Source organism: Nuphar pumila, chromosome 2, assembly GCF_984573655.1.
Source record: "Nuphar pumila chromosome 2, dmNupPumi1.hap1.1, whole genome shotgun sequence".
NCBI lineage: Eukaryota > Viridiplantae > Streptophyta > Magnoliopsida > Nymphaeales > Nymphaeaceae > Nuphar > Nuphar pumila.
The window spans coordinates 74,642,463-74,663,431 of NC_143250.1; the positions used below are offsets into that span (position 1 = coordinate 74,642,463).

A 20,969-nucleotide genomic window follows, 5' to 3' on the forward strand; every position below is an offset into this window, starting at 1 on the left:
CCATGATACTAGTGAGTGCCCTAGCATATGACATGTTCCACTTGTGCTTTTTCTGTCAGATTTACTTCCAGCAAAGTCAGCATCGCTGTATGAGATTAGATCAAATGTAGAGGATTTTGAATAGAATAATCCAAAATCAACTGTCTTTTAAATATCTCGTTATTCTTTTTACAGCTTTAAGATGTGATTCTTTTGGATTTGACTGAAATCTAGCACACAAGCAAACACTGAACATAATATCTGGACGGCTAGCAGTTAAATAAAGAAGTGATCCTATCATACCTCGGTATACCTTTGTATCAACAGACTTACCATCTTCATCTTTGTCCAAAACAGTAGTAGTGCTCATAGGAGTAGATTTTGAAGCAGTTGAGTTCATGTTGAACTTCTTCAGAAGTTCACGAGCATACTTAGATTGATTGATGAAAACTCCATCCTTGGTTTGCTTGATATGCAGTCCAAGAAAGTAGGTGAGTTCTCCCATCATGCTCATTTCAAATTCTTTCTGCATGGACTTAGAAAAATCTTCACAAAGAGTGCTGTTAGAAGATCCAAAGATGATGTCGTCGACATATATTTGAACAATTAGGGTATGATTATTCACTATTTTAACAAATAATGTAGAATCTGCTTTGCCAACAGAAAAAACAGTTTTTAATAAAAAAGTTTTAAGCCTATCATACCAAGCACGAGGTGCTTGTTTTAAACCATATAAAGCACATTTGAGTTTAAAAACATGATCTGGGTATTGTTCATTTTCAAATCCTGGAGGTTGTTTTACATAAACTTCTTCATTTATAAAACCATTTAAGAAAGCACTTTTAACATCCATTTGATATAATTTGAAATCCATATAGCTTGCATATGCTAAGAGCATTCTAATAGATTCAAGTCTAGCAACAGGAGCAAATGTTTCATCAAAATCAATACCTTTCTCCTGGTTGTATCCTTGAGCTACTAGTCTGGCCTTGTTTCTTATAACATTACCTGCTTCGTCTAGCTTGTTTCTGAAGATCCATCTTGTCCCAATGATTGGATGATCCTTTGGTCTAGGTACAAGATCCCAAACATCATTTCTTTGGAATTGATTCAGTTCTTCAGTCATGGCTAGCATCCAGAACTCATCAATGATGGCTTCATCAATCTTCTTTGGTTCAAGTTGAGAAATGAATGTCATGTTTGCAATCCGTTCTAGCTGAGCTCTAGTTTGAACCCCCTTTGTTAGTTCTCCTAAAATCTGCTTTTGAGGATGATCTTTGATATCGACAAAGGTTCTTTGATGATCATCTTCATTAGACTTAGCTGTGTTATCTAAAAATAAATCTGTACTTTCAACATCATCATCATTAGTTTGTATATGAACAGATTGATCAATAGATTCACAAAAACTAACATGCATAGATTCTTCAATAGTATTATGACTCTTATTGAAAACTCTGTATGCTTTACTATGACTTGAATATCCTAAGAATATGCCTTCAACAGATTTAGCATCAAACTTATCTAGGCTATCTTTTGTGTTTAGGATAAAGCATTTACATCCAAAGACTTTGAAATAGTCTATTCTTAGAGTTCTGTCATAGAATAGTTCATAGGGAGTTTTATTTAATAAGGGTCTAATGAGAACTCTATTTGTTATGTAGCATGCAGTATTAACAGCTTCTGCCCAAAAAGATTTTGCAAGATTATTGTGTTGGAGCATAGTCCTGGCAGATTCCTGAAGGGTTCTATTCTTTCTTTCTACTACACCATTTTGAGGTGCAGCTCTAGGAAAAGCAAAGTTATGAGAAATACCATGCAAGTTACAAAAATTTTCAAAAAGTTCATTTTCAAATTCTCCTCCATGGTCACTACGGATTTTAACAATAGAACAAGATTTTTCGTTTTGTAATTTTTTACATAAGGTTTCAAATTGACAAAACGTGTCACTTTTGTTTTTCAAAAATATTACCCAAGTAAATCTTGAGTAGTCATCTACAATAACAAAAACGTATTTATTGTGATTATGACTAGCTACTCTAGAAGGACCAAAAAGATCCAGGTGGAGAAGCTCTAAAGGTCTTTTACTTGAAATGACATTTTTAGATTTGAAAGATGATTTTGACAGTTTTCCTAATTGACATGCATCACAAAAATAATCCTTTTTAAAAGAAATTTTGGGTAACCCACGTACTAACTTATCTTTATCTAATTTAGACATGTATTTAGAATTGACATGACCCATTCTCATGTGCCATAGATGTTGAGTGTCATTATTAGCTATGAGGCAGTGTTCTGTGATGTTTTCTAGGTATGTTATTCTTTCTTATACCTTTTAAGATGATGTTTTCATTGGTGTCTGCTATGAGGCATGCATCATGATTAAAGCTAACATTATAACTTGTGTCACACATTTGACTGATACTTAGTAGGTTATGTTTTAAGCCTTTAACAAGGAGAACGTCTTTGATAAGGGGTTTATTTATGTTACCAATATTTCCAATACCAATTATCAAACCTTTGTTGTTATCTCCAAAGGTGACGGTTCCTCCTTCTTTATGATGAAGAACAGCAAAAAGGTCTGGATGTCCTGTCATGTGCTTTGAACATCCACTATCTAGTATCCATCTGTTCTTCTTCTTTGGAGCCTGCAAAACATTAAGTAAATCTCCTTTTTGGTACCCAATCGGGTCCTTTTTTGTTAGACTTTGGAACCCATATCCATTTGGATTTGGGTTTGTCTATATCTTTAGAGGAGTTAAAAAGATTATCATTATAATGCTCCTTATTTGGTTCAGATGAACTTTTCACAAACGTGGTCTTTTGATTCATACAAGAATGCTTTTTGAAATGAGAATAGCCAATACCATTCTTGTAAAAAGAGACCTTCTGAGAGGATAAGAGTTTATCCAAGTTCTCTTTACCTTTAGTGAACTTGAAAATCGTTTTCATGAGGTTCTCAGTTTTACTTTTTAGCTCTGAAATTTCTACTTGCAGTTTTTTAGTTTTGGAGCTAGTAGAAGAAATTTCAGACATAAGCATAAGATTTTTCTTTTTCAACTCAGAACTTTCATTGCTGAGTTTTTCATTTTCTTGGGAAAGCTTTAAATTTTCAGATTTTAAATCTTTATTTTTGAAACTCAATTTTCTAGATTCTTCAAATAGTTCTTGAAAAGCATCTAGAAGTTCTTCAAAGGAAAAATCAGAGATTTCACTTACCGAACTTTCGTTTGCCATGAAGCACATATTTGCAGTTTCGGCTTCATCATCACTTGACTCTTCACTAGTGGATGGTTCTGAATCATCCCATTGAGCATGCAAAGCCTTTTTCTTGAAGAACCTCTTCTTTGGTTCCTCAGTCTTGGACTTTCTTTTGAGAAGGGGACAGTCACGTTTTAAGTGGCCTGGCTTATTACACTGAAAGCACATGGGATCTTCTTTAGGATCTTTTCTTTCCTTGTGCCTGTTTGGAAGCCGGTTCCTTCTCATGAAGCGCTGGAATTTTCTGGTAAGTAGCGCAATTTCTGATTCTTTATCTGAGTCTTCATTCTCAGATAGGGCTGGGAAAGCTAGAGTTTTCTTTACTGGTTGCTCTTCTTCCTTTCTTTCTTTCATGTGGACTTCATAGGCCATAAGATTGCCTATTAAGTCGTCCAAAGTAAGCTTAGATAAATCTTGAGCTTCTTCAATAGCAGTAATCTTTTTCTCCCAATCAGTTGTGAGAGATCTCAAGATTTTCTTCACCTTTTCTGTCTGGGAATATGTTACACCCAGAGATTTCAGATCATTGGTGATGTTGGTGAATCTGGTGAACATCTCTGTGATGGGTTCATCTTTGTTCATTTTGAACAACTCATATTTTCTAACAAGAGATGAGATTTTGGCTTCTTTTACTTTGTTGGTTCTTTCATGAATAACCTCCAAAGAATGTCAAATGTCATATGCAGATTCACATATAGATATTCTGTTGAATTCATTCTAATCAATGGCACAATATAAGGCATTCATAGCCTTTGCATTTAGGTTTGTCATTTTCTTTTCTTCATCAGACCATAAGTTATAGTCTGCAGATGGAGATGTGTATGGATGCTCAACAATTTTTCATACAGCAAAGTCTATGGATTTGAGAAAGATAGTCATTCTGCACTTCCAATATCCATAGTTGGAGCCATTGAAGAAAGGAGGACGAGATGCGTGTTGACCTTCAATATCACGAGCATAGGAAGTAGATGTCATTTGTGCTGGAAGACTTGTTACGTCGAAACCAGCAAACCTGCTCTGATACCAAATGAAATTCCACTAGAGGAGGGGTGAATAGTGAAATATGATAATGATCGATAGAATAAAAAATTAAGCAATAAGGCACAACACATAAAACACAGAATTTATACTAGTTCGGTCAGTATCCAGACCTACATCCAGTCCCCAAGCAAACCACTTGAGCTTTCCACTATAACATCCGAGTCACCGAATAAATAGTACAACACCCTCTTCCCCAGAGGTCTTCTTCTCTCAACAGAGAAGGGGCACACCCTCTTCCCAAGAGGTCTTCTTCTCTCAACAGAGAAGGGCAACACCCTCTTTCACAGAGGTCTACTTCTTTCAACAAAGAAGGAATACAGTGAATAACAGAGTTACAATACTTCCTATAGAACCTTCAGAATGATATGAATGCACAAATGAAGAATTCTCAGAATGTTCTGTTTGTCACTCAGAGGATACTCTTTGTCAAAGAGCTGGACTTGACTTTTTCTCTTTTCTTTCTTTCCTTTTTCTCTTTCTTTTTCAAGGCTCTCTTTTCAAATATCGAATAGAAATTTTTCTCGTTGTAAGCTCACACGTCTATTCCATTCCATGTTTGAATAGTTTATTTGAGTGTGTTTATATAGCTTTTAAAAAGTAGTCGTTACATTTTTGGAATTGTAACTTTTTGAAATATGAAATGTTATGTCATTTCAAAAAATATCTTTTAGATAAATTCGAGAATACCTTTTTCCATAAAAGTAGAATAGAGGGTACACTAGTCGTTGTAATATTTTAGGTAATACATATTTTATGTAAAAAGTCTATTTCTTACAATAGTACATTGAACGTTGGGTTGTAGTTTTGTCTTTATTCTAATTAATGATTTGAGGTACATTAGTACTTCTTTGCTTTAAATGAGTGTAAGTACAATTAGTGCTTTGAGATATTTATTTGTACATAGTCATGTCAAGTGTTTTCTTTATGTTGTGTATTTCAAAGTCTCCAGAGAGGAGGACCAAAAGAAGGTCGACATTCTTTGAGAAGGATATTAACAAGGATTTGTTACAGGAGGCATTTAATGCTTTGTAAAGAGAATGATGACTTCAAGTAAGTCGACATTCTATGGTTATGAAAAAAAGTAACTAGAGTCCTTTCAAAAACATATTTTATTTGTTTTTCTTTTGTGTAGCCGATTTATGTTTTTGTCTTCTTCTTATATTAAAAAACATTTCTTTAAAGAAGATAACTAAAGTCTTGTTAAAACATATTTTATTTGTTTTTCTTTTGTAGTCGATTTTATGTTTTTGTCTTCTTCTTATATTAAAAATATTTCTAGAGTCTTTTCAAAAAATATTATATTTGTTTTCTCCATGTAGCCGATTTTATGTTTTTGTCTTTTTCCTACATTCCTTTTCATGTTGTCTTGTATATAGTGTAAGGTACAATTATTACATGACAAAATGTCTTTTTCATAAAAGGTTGTAAGAAGGTACAATTATTATATGACAAAATATCTTTTTCATAAAAGGTTGTAAGAAGGTACAATTATTGGTTTTCAAAAAGGAGCTTTTTGAAACTATCGTATACTTTTATGATATAGTGTTTATGAATGAGTATGTAATATGCAATATGCAAGTGCCTGAAGGTTCTGTTACATATGACTCTAAAGAAGAAAAAAAATCTTTAGCTTGAGGTAGCCGATCTCTTCATTTGAACTTTAGGAATGCATGGCTCATCAAGCTTTTTCTTCGAGTATGATTGCACCATAGTTGTACTTGAACAGGAAGTCTCCATCCTTATTGGGTGAGATATCCTTGCATCAAATACTCGTTAGATTTATGGCAAAACATATTCAGTCATAATATAACATTATTTCAAGAGGACATATTATCATATCATATAAAATCAAATGAGACTGTGTATCATATTATGTGACATCAAAACCGAGTTTCTCAACAGAAGAAAGGTGTTTATCTCAAGTATATTAGTATAATTAAAGATATGTACGAAGGAGTAGTAACCAATGTCCGCACTTGTGGAGGGATGACAACCAATTTTCCTATAACAGTTGGGTTACATCAAGGATCTGCATTAAGCCCTTTCCTATTTGCTATAGTGATGGATGAGCTTACGAGATCAATTCAAGAAAATGTGTCGTGGTGTATGTTGTTTGCTGATGATATTGTTTTGATTGATGAGTCTAGAGCTAGGGTTAATGCTAAGTTAGAATTGTGGAGACAGACATTGGAAGCAAGAGGTTTTAAGTTGAGTAAGAGTAAGACAGAATATATGCAATGTCGGTTTAGTAAACAACGAAACAGTGATGGGAGTATAGTGAAGCTTGGTGAGCAAGAAATACTGGTGGATGACTGTTTCAAATATTTGGGATCTATCATTCAAAAGTATGGAGAAATTGATGGAGATGTAAATCATAGGATAAAGATTGGGTGGATGAAATGGAAAAGTGCAACTGGAGTGTTGTGCGATCGCAGAATGTCATTGCGGTTGAAGGGAAAGTTTTATAGAACGATTATTAGGCCCACTTTACTATATGGCACGGAATGTTGGGCTGCCAAGAGACATCATATTCAAAAAATGAGTGTAGCTGAGATACGTATGCTTAGATGGATGTGTGAAAATACAATAAAAGATAAGATTCGGAACGAGGAGATACGTAAGAAGGTAGGCGTTGCACTCATTGAAAATAAGATGAGAGAGAATCGTTTACGGTGGTTTGGACATATTCGACGAAGGCCTAATGATGCTCCAATTAGAAGGATGGAGAAATGGGAAAATATATTAGTTAAAAGAGGTCGGAGTAGGCCTAAGAGACTTGGATGGAGATGATAGAAAATGATATGAATGCTTTAAACCTCACCGAGGACATGGCATTGGATAGAAATGATTGAAGGAGAAGGATTCATGTGGAAGACCCAGAATGATTTTCTTTTTTGGTTCATATCGCCGACTCCAATTGTTTTGGGATGAAGGCGTAGTTGTTGTTGTTGTTGTATGTTTGTTGAAAGAAAAAACATTACACCTTTTGATACTTTAACATTTGCTATCCAATTCCCAGCTTTGTCTTTATGTGGATTTAAAAATGCCTTTAATTCATTATGACTATTCTAGGATGATATTTTTTCCGCAATGAGGACAACTATGGCTCATAAGTAGGGAATTAATGCATACCTCTATCAAGTTCTGTGTTCAGATAATTAGTTTAATATACCCCCATTATTTGACTAATTATCTTAATACGCAGTCTCATTGTAACTCAAACTACATGTTCTTTTATTGGACAAACAGGTATCATTGAGAGAAATAAATTTTTTTAATGTACTTGTTGCTTGGAATCAATGTCCCTCAATATTATTGGTCAAAAGCTCCTTCCTACTACCAACATTCTTATAAAATGCCTGTGATGCTCTCCATGGTAAATCTCCATTTCAGATTTGAATCGAAGTATATATTTCCACTCAAACATTTCGCCATGTTCAGTTAGTTCTAACCATAAACACTTTGATCGTGTCTAAAAGGAGAAATATCAACCTTACAGCATGAGCATCTACGCGATGTCTCAGGTTACCTACTCAGGTACATGTTATCATCTTATTTTTTATGAAACTAAGTTTCGTAAAAATCATGGATACGCCAAGGTCTGCGCAATACCTTCAAATAGAGACAATTCCTTTTTGAAGATATCATTTTGATTTGGTCTATAATGATATTCAAGGTCCAACATATATTCCTTACAAGCATGGCCAACAGCTTTTGCACTATAACGATTTGCAATATACTTGAAATTATTTCATGACCTGTAGTAGTGAATATGGTATTTTTCCTCTCTTTTTGGTATATACATTGAGATTTTGTTGGTACAAAATGAAGCTCATTAGTCTGTCTGCAGTAGTAGATGAGTGATAAGTTTTAGTATTTTTCTAAAGTCAAAAGTCAATTATCTGCTAGAGATTTCATGCCTGCACATATGAGCAAAATGTTGCAGTTGAGTAACATGAGATATCATGGTAATGGCTCATGCAATGCCATTGTCAACTTCATCTCCCTATGACTGTTGGGTTATATTCTACAATTAATGTGATAAGCCTTCTATATTATTATGTAGTTTTGTCTTGCTCTAATCAATTAGCTCAGGCTATTAAATTATTACATGAAGCATCAACATTTCAAGTCCATGTATACTCAGATTGGCATCTCAAACAAAAATGGAAGAGGAAGCACATAAAAATTATGTTAGGTTATTTGTTGTCCACATTGAGTATCTGAACATCCTCATTGTTCTCCACCCAATTAATTAAGCTCAAGGTTTTTAAAGGCATGAGGCGTTTTTCAAAAATATGAATGAGGCTAGCCTCAATGTTCTCAAAGCTTAAACTGAAAGTTATTTAAAAAAACTCTACAACTCTTAAAATAAAACATTTATTCATTAATTGTAAAGCATAAATAAATAACAATGATTGCAAATAATAAAAAAACAAATCCATATTATATCAAAATATGCAAATATATATATAAGAACTGCCGAAATCAATTAAACAAAGAAATTATTATATTAAAATATATAAAAAATGAATAACAATAATTAGCTTCAAAAATTAATTTATGATGAAAGGGTCCTTCCTCTGCTCTTTTTGGCTCCTCTTCCAGCAATAGGAAAGCTAGGACAGTAGGTCTTAGTAATAGCTAGTTAGGTAAAAGCATTATTGTGAAAAGCGTTGAGGTGTAGCGAGGCGCTCCACCAAAAACTGAGGCGAGGCGTAAGCCTCAATTTTTTTTTTTAAACTTTAAAAAAATTTATAAAGAAATATCTAAAAATACAAATAAATAAAGAAATGCTTTATTGATGAAGTAACAACTAATAAGAAATAGAAAATCTCAAATAAGTACTAAAAAATATGAGATTACCATATAAAAGTAACTAAGAAACTGATTACATAACTGGAAAACTAATTACATAATTAAAAAATATAATGTCCTATAAAGCAACAACCAATAAGCAATAGAAAATCTCAAATAAGTACTAAAAAATATGAGATTAACCTATAAAAGGTAAAATATATGAGATTAACATATAAAAAGTAAAGAAACTAATAAAAAGTAAATAAATAAAGAAACTAATAAATATGAGATTAACATATAAAAGTAACTAAGAAACTGATTACATAAAACTGGAAAACTAATTATATAATTGAAAAATATAATGTCCTATAAAGCAACAACCAATAAGCAATAGAAAATCTCAAATAAGTACTAAAAAATATGAGATTAACCTATAAAAGTTAAAATATATGAGATTAACATATAAAAAGTAAAGAAACTAATAAAAAGTAAATAAATAAAGAAACTAATAAATATAACATATAAAAGTAACTAAAGATTCTTCTTCTTCGAAACTGATTACATAACTGGAAAACTAATTATATAATTGAAAAATATAATGTCCTATAAAGCAACAACCAAAATAAGCAATAGAAAATCTCAAATAAGTACTAAAAATATGAGATTAACCTATAAAAGTTAAAATTCTTCTTCTTCTTCTCTTCTTCTTCTTCTTCTTCTTCTTCTTCTTCTTCTTCCTTTTTTTTTTGAGCCTCACACCTGAGGCTGGCGCCTTGAGGTGCAAAGGGCCTCGCCTCAAGGCGAGGCGCGCCTTTTGCCCCTCAAGACGCGTTTTTGATAACACGGGGTAAAAGTGTAACCATATAGCCTAGTAAATAGCTAAAATTAGTGTAAGTGGACCTATCCCCCAAGAAAAAGAGGTAAAAGACAATAATTAAGTAGATTTACCTAGACATCTAATAGAGATAAGTACCTCTTTTAGAGCCTATGTTAAGAACTATATTAAAAAGTAAAAGAGGCATGGACTTCTATGAGAGGCCCATGCCTCATTAAAGTTGATAAGCTTCTTTGTTGGGAAGGCCTAAGACTCACTACCTGGCAAAGAGGCTTAAACCTCAAGACATTTTGTATGAAGGGGCATCAAAAGTGTATGGCTTAACGGCCCTCACAATGCCTTTAAAAACACTTGAGCTCAATGCACTAGGATGTACATGCTTGACCTTGCTTCCTCCCACAAACAAGGACAAATTACCTAGAAAACATGCAAATTGTTGCTTTCTTAGATATTAACCATAAAAAAAACTATTGATTTATTATCTAGCATGAACAACCACCTATAAAGTACAAACTTGATGGAAACATAGAAAGAGACAAGATAAGTTTATAAAGGATCAAAGATATATAGCTAGAATATGAAGAAACTTTAGGCAAGTAATGAAGAACATGATAATTTAAAATCTTCATCCTTGTAGTGGAGTATTTTCTATATGCAACAGCTAGATGTAAGAATGTCAAACATGAGGCACATAAGAAAAATGTGCATGTGGTGCATTTGTGAGGGCTTAATGAAGCCAATGTATGAAATTATGTATATAAATTAAAGAGGTCAATGTATGGGTGCTAAAACAAAAAACATCGAGATGGGCCCAAAATTTTCATAATGCTCAAAACTTTTGGGGACAAGGCGAGTAGTAGACCATTCACCAGTATAGAAATTTACAGCTACATATGTTATTAATTTGGAAAGGAATAGCAAAAAGTTCTGGTACAAAGATCTATGCAAATTTGGCAGAAACAGCATCAATGGGGAAGAAACAAAAGGTTTCTTCTTGCTAAATCAAGAAAGCAATAGGTCATTCAAATCAGATAGCTGGATGTAAGTCAAACTGTCAAACTATCATAACCAAGGGGGTCTCTGATTCAAATTATCTGCCAGTTTCCTATCATGAAACCCAAAAAGGAAAACAAATAAGTAAATAAATGTAAAAACCAAAAATTTTCGCTACCTGCTGCCATCGAAGCCCTCCTCGAGCATTCCTGTCACGACGGCAGTGAGGGGCGACTTCAGTCGGCCCTGCCTTCGCGTCTCTAGCCTCTGATCGCCGGAAAACTCATCGGAGAAAGGTACGGGTCTTCTTGGAAACAGGGTGAGGGATCGAATAGGGGTTTGATTCCGTGTATGGTTTCGAGAGGAGAAAACTCGGGGGTTTTCGGCAGTGACGACATTCGATTTGGGGGTTTTGCTGTCAACCCCATTTCGGAACCCTAGTTAACGGTTGGGGGTCTAATTTTCAGTTAAGGGTTTCCGATTTGGGGATTTCCAGTTTTCTTTTCGATTTGTGAAGGGGATGCGTGATTTCGATTTTTCTATACAGGGGGTTTCTTGTTGGTGCAAATTCTTTTGACTTCTAATTGGTATATGGCATGCGTATGAATGAGGAGATTTAGATCATTTGTCGTAATTTCTTTTCTTTCTCTTTTTGGTATGCAAGAACAGTACTGTGCAAGTCAATCTAACGGGTTCTTTTGGGTTGATTGAAATCTTGGATTTCTTTTGGCTAATATGAAATTGTTATTTCTGAATCATGAGTATTGTATTCCTAAATTGAATACATGATTCCAGAATATGGATTTCTTTACATTTCCTGGTTACATTCGGATATTGCATTCTCCAATAGGGATATTTATGCAGGTAAGATGTATTAAAAAGATGTCATGTTGGTAATTAGGACTCAAAAATTGATTTCACATGTTGTTTTGTAATATTGTACAGTAATATGTCATACATGAGGACCGACCCATTTGGTACACAAGATTATCCTGGTGTACAGCCTGTATACTCGACAGTATAAGGTTCAGTACAGAGGTGGTATGCAATTCTGGAAACCTTAACTTAGGTTACCACCAGATTTACAACAAAACTCTTATTTTAAATCTTTACTTCAGCCTGTTGGGAACACATAGATAATAGAACACTATGAATGCCCAGGGCACATGCTCTATGTGTCTACGGTCCAGTTATGTATAACTATGTGGATTTAGAACTTGTTCGAAAGGAAGGACAGGTAAATCTGAAATCCAATACACGACTTCTATATGAGGTTTGCTTTTGTTGTTTCCTTTTTTTGGGGCATGGTATTCTTGAATAGAAGTTCAGGTGTTTATTTAAAATGTTGTGTATTGGTTTGCCATGGAGGTTTATGCTTTCACTTGACTCTTATGAATTAGGTTTAATGAAAATATGTTCTAGACTTTAATAAATATTGTGTATGATATAAGTTTTGATATGAATAAAGGGAAATCTTGGAACATATACACACCTATATATAGGTGTCAAGAACAGGTTGAAATGTTATTTTCGAAGAAGGTTATGTAATTGTTATTGTTATGTTTATGGTACTCATGAGTGTGAGCATGATTCAGTTATTGGTAATTCTTCTTAGCATGAATGCTTGATTTATTATGTGAAATGGTACATGTACACTCACACACTCAAAGAAATCATGGATTGGTTAATACCCGTATGTGATGTAGGTAACACACACATATTGAAAATGCATATGAATGAGTAATGACATGCATATGTTTGGGTTTATGATTGCATGAGTGCACATGCTATTGGCACTTTGGCCTAGTGTTATGAATGAAACACTACTTTGGTTTTATTATGTGGTGCATCGATGGCCTAAATGGACCATCATCGGCCTAAAGAGCCGTGGGTATAGTTTCCTTTCACATATGTTTTTAACTGCATCACTTGAACCACATAAGATGGTTTGGCACATTACTACACTGTTCTAGTTGTTTATACGGGTTGGAGTTCTGTAAGGGCCCCCCCGTAAGGGAGGATGCAGGTTTTCACTTTACTTTTGCATATGGTGTTGCAAACTTAAAGAATTAACTGTAATAAAAATATAATGAATAAGAACAGTGTAATATACATTCTGGGATATCTCATCTGGAGTATGAGAATCTTAGAGATCCGGTCTTGGGAAGATTGTGAGGATACAAAAACTCTATGTGCTGTAATTTTGTCCCTTGAACCCGATATTGAGGTTATTTCTCCTGGCCACGGTTTTAGGGAGAGTCCGCCACTTTACCCGGGAGTGGCGTGTTTCACACAGCTGTTGTTTATGGTACCAAAGAAGTGGCACTTGTGGGCGTGGGGTGTCCCTTGTGTCCCCGACATTAGATGTGGAGGTCTAATGTTCCGAAGGTGATTCGGTCGAGGGCTAAGTTGGAACCCAGTAATAAAATACAAATTGTGTGTTAAGTTACCCTGGGAACCTACTTGACCTCGGGGATTATACCTGTTTGGTGTATCCGCGGGCAACGGAAATTAAAAAGAGGAACTTAAAGTTGTGTGCATTTAATAGAGCATGCATATGAAAAGATGAAACTTAAATGAAAGATAATAAAAAGGAATCATGCATTTTCCTGTTATGCATTAGATCATGCATAATTGAATTGTTCTCTAATTCATGGTAGAATGGTGGGTAGGTGTTAATTACTTTCTTTCGAGCATGTTGAAAAATCTTATTACTCAGTTCTTGTCTATGCTCATGCCTTACTGTTTCTTGTTGTTTAACATATGTAATTGATTGCATGAATGGTTATTTAGATTCTGCAAATTGTTATATCTGCACTCACTCAAATCATTACATAAAATCTTATCCATGTTCTTTGTCTCACCTGGTTTCTTTAGAAGTAGCTGTGCTCAGAATTTCGATTCTGACACCCTACTTTGTTGGTTTTTCACAGGATATGGTGAACAGTGAGGTTGGACTAACTAATGGGGATTGATGTGAGTCATACTTGGGCTTGTCAACTTCAGCAGGGGACAGAGTGGTTCTTTCTTTTGTTTCAGTTTTTCTTGCTTTTTCAGTTGTTACTTTACTTTCAGTCGAATAAAACCTTGTCTCTGAAATTTACTCTTAGTCATAAATAAATGAAATTGTTCTGGTTCTTATAGATGATGGTTGCAAGTTCGTTTGTGGTGTTTGGGCTATCCAACGGAAATTGAAACTGTGAGGACCCCGGATCTCTGGGAAGGTTTCCGCATTGATTGAAAAATAAATATTCTGCATTTTCAAAGGGTATAATTTGGGGTCGTTACAATAAAAGTCCCCCACAAAATCTTAATCATACAATACAGGACAGAAGCTTGTAATGGGAATAACTACTGATAAATTCTTGTTCCCTTTCACATACTTTCTTTGCTAATCACATGTTGATATTTGGAAATGGTGAATGGGATTACAGTTGCGTCCCCATCAAAGCCTTTATTATTTTAGTTTGGTAGTAGATCAGGTCCAATCATCAAGGCAGCACCATGATTTTTTTTTAGGAGAAAAGAGAAGTATATCAATAAAAGGACTCAATGTCGAGAGGTCACTAGAAAACAAGATGTTGTCAAAGTCAGGAAACAAAAGATCATAGTGCAAAATAAGACAGTTGTCAATCCATCAATGGCTCCATAATAAATCCAAGTGTGGCCAACACAGGCATGACCCTGTTAAAACTTTGTAGTACACAAGTGAATGATTAAGATATAAGGGCCTCCACTTGCCCTAAAAAATTCGTAGGTTGCGGTGCAACCAGATGTACACCATGTCTGCAACCACCACCTTCACATCTTAAATCAGTTTTTTCCATTCTTCCTGGAACCCATAGCCAGTGGTCAGTAGCAAATATCGTGGATGTTGGTCTGACTCAATATTAGCTAGGTTGTCCCACTAAGGCATTAACAGTAATTGTCCAAAGAAGAGACATGTTCCAAGTGTTTGGTTTTCTCATTTATCTTTCATTTTTATTCTATGTATGGATAGTCAAAAGAATAAAAGGCAGACTATCAGCACTAACAGATAACCAAAATGTAACGATCTCAACTCATACATCTTGAAAATGCAGATTTTTTTTTAGTGAAACAGATGAGACAAAGGGTTAAGATAAGATATCATGCAATATTCTGAGGGAAATGCAACACGACATTTTATAGCATTCAAGAAATTTTCCATGCAACAGTTATAAGTGCTAAGTATGCAGAAACATTAAAACAGTAACAAGTAACAAAACTTTAACATGCAATAAGAAGTAAACATTACACACTCATCATCATGTAATGATTGCGGAAACAATTAAAATATGCATGATCTAATGCATAGCAGAAAAATGCATTATTTATGTGTAATGCATGAATCCTTTTGTTATCTTTCATTTAAGTTTCCATTTTTCCACATGCATGCCCTATTAAATGCATACAACTTTAAGTTCCTCTTTTTAATTACTGTTGCCAACGAATACACCAAACGGGTAAAATCCCCGATGTCAAGTTAGGTTCCAAGAGTAGCTTAGCACATAATTTGTATTTTATTACTGGGTCCCAAAATCAACCCTCGACAGAATCACCTTCGGAACATTAGACCTATACATCTAATGTCGAGGAAACAAGGGACACCCCACGCCCACAAGTGTCACTTTCTTGGTACCAAAACAACAGTTGTGTTAAAACACACCACCCCTAGGTCAAGTGGCGAACTCTCCCCAAAATCATGGCAAGGAGAAGAAACCTCATTATCGAGTTCAGGAGACAAAATAAAGCACACGAAGTTTTTGTATCCTCACAGTCTCTCCAAGACCGGAACTCTAAAATCCCCATTCTTCATATGGAAGATCCCAGAACGTATATTACCTGTTTTAAATTATTATCTTTTATTAAGAGTCAATTCTTTAAGTTTTGCAATACCATATGCAAAAATAAAGGTAAAAGCTCGCATCCACCCCTGCGAGAACCCTTACAGGACTCCAGCCTGTGAGGACAACAAGAACAGTGTAGTAGTGTGCAGTACCAACATGTATGGTTTAAGTGATGCATTTAAATATATATGAAAAACAACCAAGTCCACAGCTCTCCGGGTCGGTGATGATCCATTTAGGTCATCGATGCATCACATATCAAAACCAAAGTAATGTTATTTATAACACCAAACTCATGTGCCAAATGCACGTGCACCCATGCAAAACAAAGTTATTCATAAGCATGTAATGTCTCAAATCGTATGCATCCTTGTCATGTGTAATTCTTGCATCAATATTCATGTATTTGTGCCAATGCATACTCCCTTGCGTGTGTGTGCACATGAACATACATATAACCATCAAATGTGCACGTCCATGTTAAAAACAAAACATCAATATTCTAGCAGACGCATGACAACACATATTCACATGTTTTAATGCACCACTACAATAATGCACATAGAAATAAATTTCTGCACGTATAACTTCGCATTTCCTTTTTTGTCAAGACAAAATATAGTTTGCATACACTTGAGCGGCTGGTCGGGTATGACACTCCCGGACCGAACAGCCTGCTGGCCGATTAGGCGAATCAGCCCAGCAGTTCAGCACATACACAGGTGTAGTCATATGTACACACAATCAGCTACGACCTGTGCAAAAATAATGGGTTTGCATAGATGTCCATAAGCTGCCCTTGTCTTTTTTTTTTTTGAAGGACCACATGCCCTGCCAATCGATTGGGCCTGGGATAGCCTATCAGCCCTACCGAGTGCTGATAGACTTGCCGCTTGCTCATCCAATGCATGAATAACCCGATTTTCATACCTCACGTATGTGTATGCATAATCATTTCAGTTGGATTTTTCAAACCGGAATAAGACTCACATCTTAGTTATAATTAAAACACTGATTCAAAGACCAAAAACATGTGCATATGAAATGACAGCTATGTAATATTCCTTTGTTTGGACACAACATGCCTTCACATACACCATCTGTTAATGCCTTGTGTCCCCCTTTTTTTTTTTTGAAAAGAATATATACCCATCAATATACATGTCTGCTAATGTATTGAGTAACTTAGGCCACTGGTTTACATCTGTAACACATATATAGGTATGTATGTATATTTCCTCTTTTTGAAACCATTCAGCCCCAACATAGCATACCAGTTATTACTCTCTCTTTTTTTCTAAACAAATCTAGCCCAATGAAGTGTGTGTGTGTGTGTGTGTATATATATATATATATATATATATATATATTCTCTCTATTGAACTCTCAGCCCAGCCGACCCTGTCGGCTGGGTCTGACAGCATATACACAGGCCCAGTTTGGGCATGTGTGTGCTGCCAGGAAACCACAGCATAAACGATAACACAAAAAAAAACTAACAATACACATTATTAGTATTTTTTTTTGTTACCCGAATCCACAGGCCAGCACCCAGCCAACTGGGTCGGCTGGGCCTACCTCGGCACTGCCAGCACTCGACCAGCACCCAGCCGACTGGGTCGGCTGGGTCTGCCAAGTCTGGCCAGCAGATGGCAGTCAACAGCATACACCCATACCAGAAACGAGTTCTTTTTTTTTTGAATGGTGTCATGCCCAGCCGATCACTCGGCTGGGCCTGCAACCCAAAGGCACGGCCTGACAAACCAGTTGAACCAGGTTCGGCTGGTCTGTCAGCCGACACCCACAAGCCAATCTGATGCCATACAGAAATTCTTTTTTAACAAAATCAATGAGGAAAAATACACAAAATAGATGTATGCCACCGTAGGATTTTGGATCCACCGTTCCACCATGGATTTCCGTCAAGAACCATGCACGGAATCCCTCTCTACCCGATTCCTCATCTGTTTCAAAAGGAAGTACCCATACCTTTGATGGGAAAGAACATGAGAAGGGCTGTGGAAGGAGCTTGGGCTGAGGATCAATGGCCTCCCTCTTCCTCTTCTTCCTCCTTCCTTCTCTCTCTCCATTTCTTTCTCTCTTTTCCTTTCTCTCCTTTCCTTTCTCTCTCTTTCTTCTTTTTTTTCTCAATAAAGAGTGGGAGAGGGGGTCACGTTCCCCTTTTCTCCAGCCTTTTCTAAAAGGGCTGGAGAAGAGAGTTTCCATAAAATAATGGAACTCTTCTCTCCTTGTTTCCAAAATTTTTGAAACTCTTTTTAAAGTTGACTTTTCTAAAAAAAAAGTTCCAATCCTTTTAAAACTCTTTCCTAACCTCTCTTAAGCTGGAATAAGGACTCTTTTAAAGAGTCCCACTCAGCCCTGAAACAGAAACTCGGAATTAATATTATTTAATTAATTAATTTTTTAATAATAATTAATTAAAAATATCTAAAAATTACCAAATTAATCCAGGAGGCTCCCTAACCTTATTTAATCTCAAAATAAAGCTTGATGTTGAATTTAAAGCTAGAAAAGACATTGGGCATGGATTTGGATCTGGATCCAAGATCCAAACCCATAACGAAAATGGATCCAGATTTGGACCCAAACCAGATTTAAGTAGGACCCAAATAGGACCCCAAACCATAAAAATTTGGATCATAGGCCTTGGATCCAGTCTGATCCAATCCCGGATCTCTTTCGACAAACTGCTAAAATTTTAGAAAATCGTGATTTTCGGGCCAACCGGAACTCAAATTTAGAAAAGTAAAATACCATCGCGCTCAGAATTCTGAGATGCATCCAATGATATATTACGCGAATACCAAATTCCGAATTTCGCCCAAAAAATAACCCGAATTTCGCTTGAATTTAAAAGTCAAAATTAAAACTCTTTGCTACGTTTCGATTGGCTCACCTCGACCTTGTCGATGAGACTTTGGTCAAACCCAAACTCTAAGACATTGGTCTAAAAATCGAGCCTCAAACAATTTTTCTACCGGATTTAACCGAATTTCGAAAATCTCATGAATTGACTAAGGACCAAAAAAAATACGCGCTCTTACACAAAATGTCCGCCAATCACCTCCTTCTCTTTTTCTTTATTTCTTTTTCCATAACACGATAGATTGACAAACTCAAATGGACACATACATACTTTCTCAAATATGCGCTCAAGCATCAATTGAGGATCATGTAGTGGTAGAAAATATAGCAGTATGAACCAGACAACAAACACTGTTTCTAGTACATGAGGATTTTCATATTTGGAGAAATCTCATCCTGTGACTGCTTTCAATAATGCATTAGAGGAACATAATCCAGAAAATATGCTATTGAGAAGCAGTGATTATTACCCATTGAAAGATAATAGTGTGGAGAAGACAAAAAACGTTGATAATAAACGTACAGCAAATGGAAGGACAATGTGAACTGATTGTATCCCCTTAGCATGATTTAGAATTTAAACTAGGACAGACAATTGTGAATTTTTTTAGATTGATGTACCATATGCATTGTTTTGGATTTTCAATTCCAAGGGGTGGGGGGAACAAAAATAAAAGGAAAAGATAAAAAATGAATGAGCATAATTCGTCGTTCATTTCTGTCTAACAAAAATTAAGGGCGGGTATCGGAAACCTTTCATAAGAACGATTTTCTTCAAATTCAGAATAGAAAAAATATGTAGAAAGAAAAATCATAAAGAATAAAGAAATATTATAGCATTCCTGTCTATTGTTCCTAAAGGAACAAATCATTGCTCTCTACAGCATTGCTTTTATGATCTTATGAGTATTGGTTGTAGAAGTCGGTAACCATTCATGCCAGGAAAAACTCCATACTTTTAGTGGCATGCTTTCCACTAGAAATGCAGACATGAGAAAATATGCCCATGCTTAAACAAGCAAGCACATCTACGGAATAGCTTATTTGGCTGCTCAAATTACACACGATACCTAAATAAATTTATAAAACGCGTCGAGTCATCTTCACTTACCGGCCTTCTTACATGGATGACACCAAGCTCTTGACATCTACAGACAATCGACCGCAAGTCGATCCCCCAATACTCCCCGTCATTGTCCTGCTGCAGGTTAATCACGTAACCGACATTCATCTGCTGTTTCAGGTGATCAATGTCTTCAGGTTTCTGAGGTTGCGAACCGACGATCAAACTCTCATTGATTTGGGTGTAGTTCATTCCTGAAAAAGCGAGCCAAAAGACATAAACTACTTTAAGGAACGTACTGGAATCGAATCAAGGAAACGAAGAAGAAAGAAAAACAAAAATGGAGGGAAGAAGGAGATGCCATCATGGAAGAGGGAACAGGATGAGGACCAAGATCATGGTGGTATTCGTAAGGGTTCATCATCATCCTTTTCATGGCCACGTTGTATTCATCGACCTTCCGCGACGATAATCTGATTGGGACATTCTGGATGTTGGCGTTGGCGTTGGCGTTGGCGTTGGCGCTGCTGCCACCCGAAGATTGTTGCTTACAAGCGACGACGGATTCTGGTTTTCCAGCCCTTGCCCTTGTGGAGGTCATCATCATCACCCGGCCTCTTCCAGCAGCAGCAGCAGCAACCAAGGGTCGGAGAGACCAAGAGCTGCAGTGCGTTATGAAGCTAGCACTTGTTGCAACCATTTTTTCCTACCCTTCCTTTCCTCTTTTTCCCTCGCCGCCGCCGCCCCTTTAGCTTCCCTTCGTCTACGTGACGACCCACATTTTCCAGAAGCAAAAAGCAGAAGGGCCTACGTCAAAAAAGGACGTGCGCATTTGCTTTTTTTTTTTTGCTTCCGGAAAAAAATTGGGTTTCATACAACGAAGAAAAAAGAAATGTGAACGTGAATCCAACTAGGGATGGCATGCCTTCACCCATGGGTTTTGATTTTAACCTTTATCCCCAGCATCTATTCCCGTTTTATATCCTCCATCCCCGGTCTAAATGGAGCAAAGCGGGGTGGGGACCCATTTTTGCTGGTCTACTGGCATTCTTAAAAGTATTTTAGTTATTTTACTAATGGGGATGTTGATGGGGGTGGGGGCGGTTTTCCCTCGATCCACTGCCATCCCTAAATTCAACCATCATGTTCGCATGGAATGATAGGCTTTGGGCGACGAGAAAGCTAACTTCATTGTTGTGATCAACTAATTCATAGAACCATGAATCACCATATTTACCCTTTG

General features: G+C 36.0%; 1 protein-coding gene across 1 annotated transcript in view; it reads right to left on the reverse strand.

The window, feature by feature from the left end:
- LSF2 (dual specificity protein phosphatase (DsPTP1) family protein) overlaps positions 1 to 20,534 on the reverse strand; it is a 42,866-nt gene extending 22,332 nt beyond the window's left edge. Inside the window, exons 1-2 of the mRNA XM_089995996.1 lie at positions 20,117 to 20,534; positions 19,775 to 19,980 (exon numbers count right to left, since the gene is read on the reverse strand). Coding sequence (XP_089852122.1) covers positions 19,775 to 19,980; positions 20,117 to 20,426 — 516 coding nt within the window. The 5' untranslated portion in view covers positions 20,427 to 20,534. The remainder of the gene's footprint in view (positions 1 to 19,774; positions 19,981 to 20,116) is intronic.
- Positions 20,535 to 20,969: the final 435 nt, after the last annotated feature.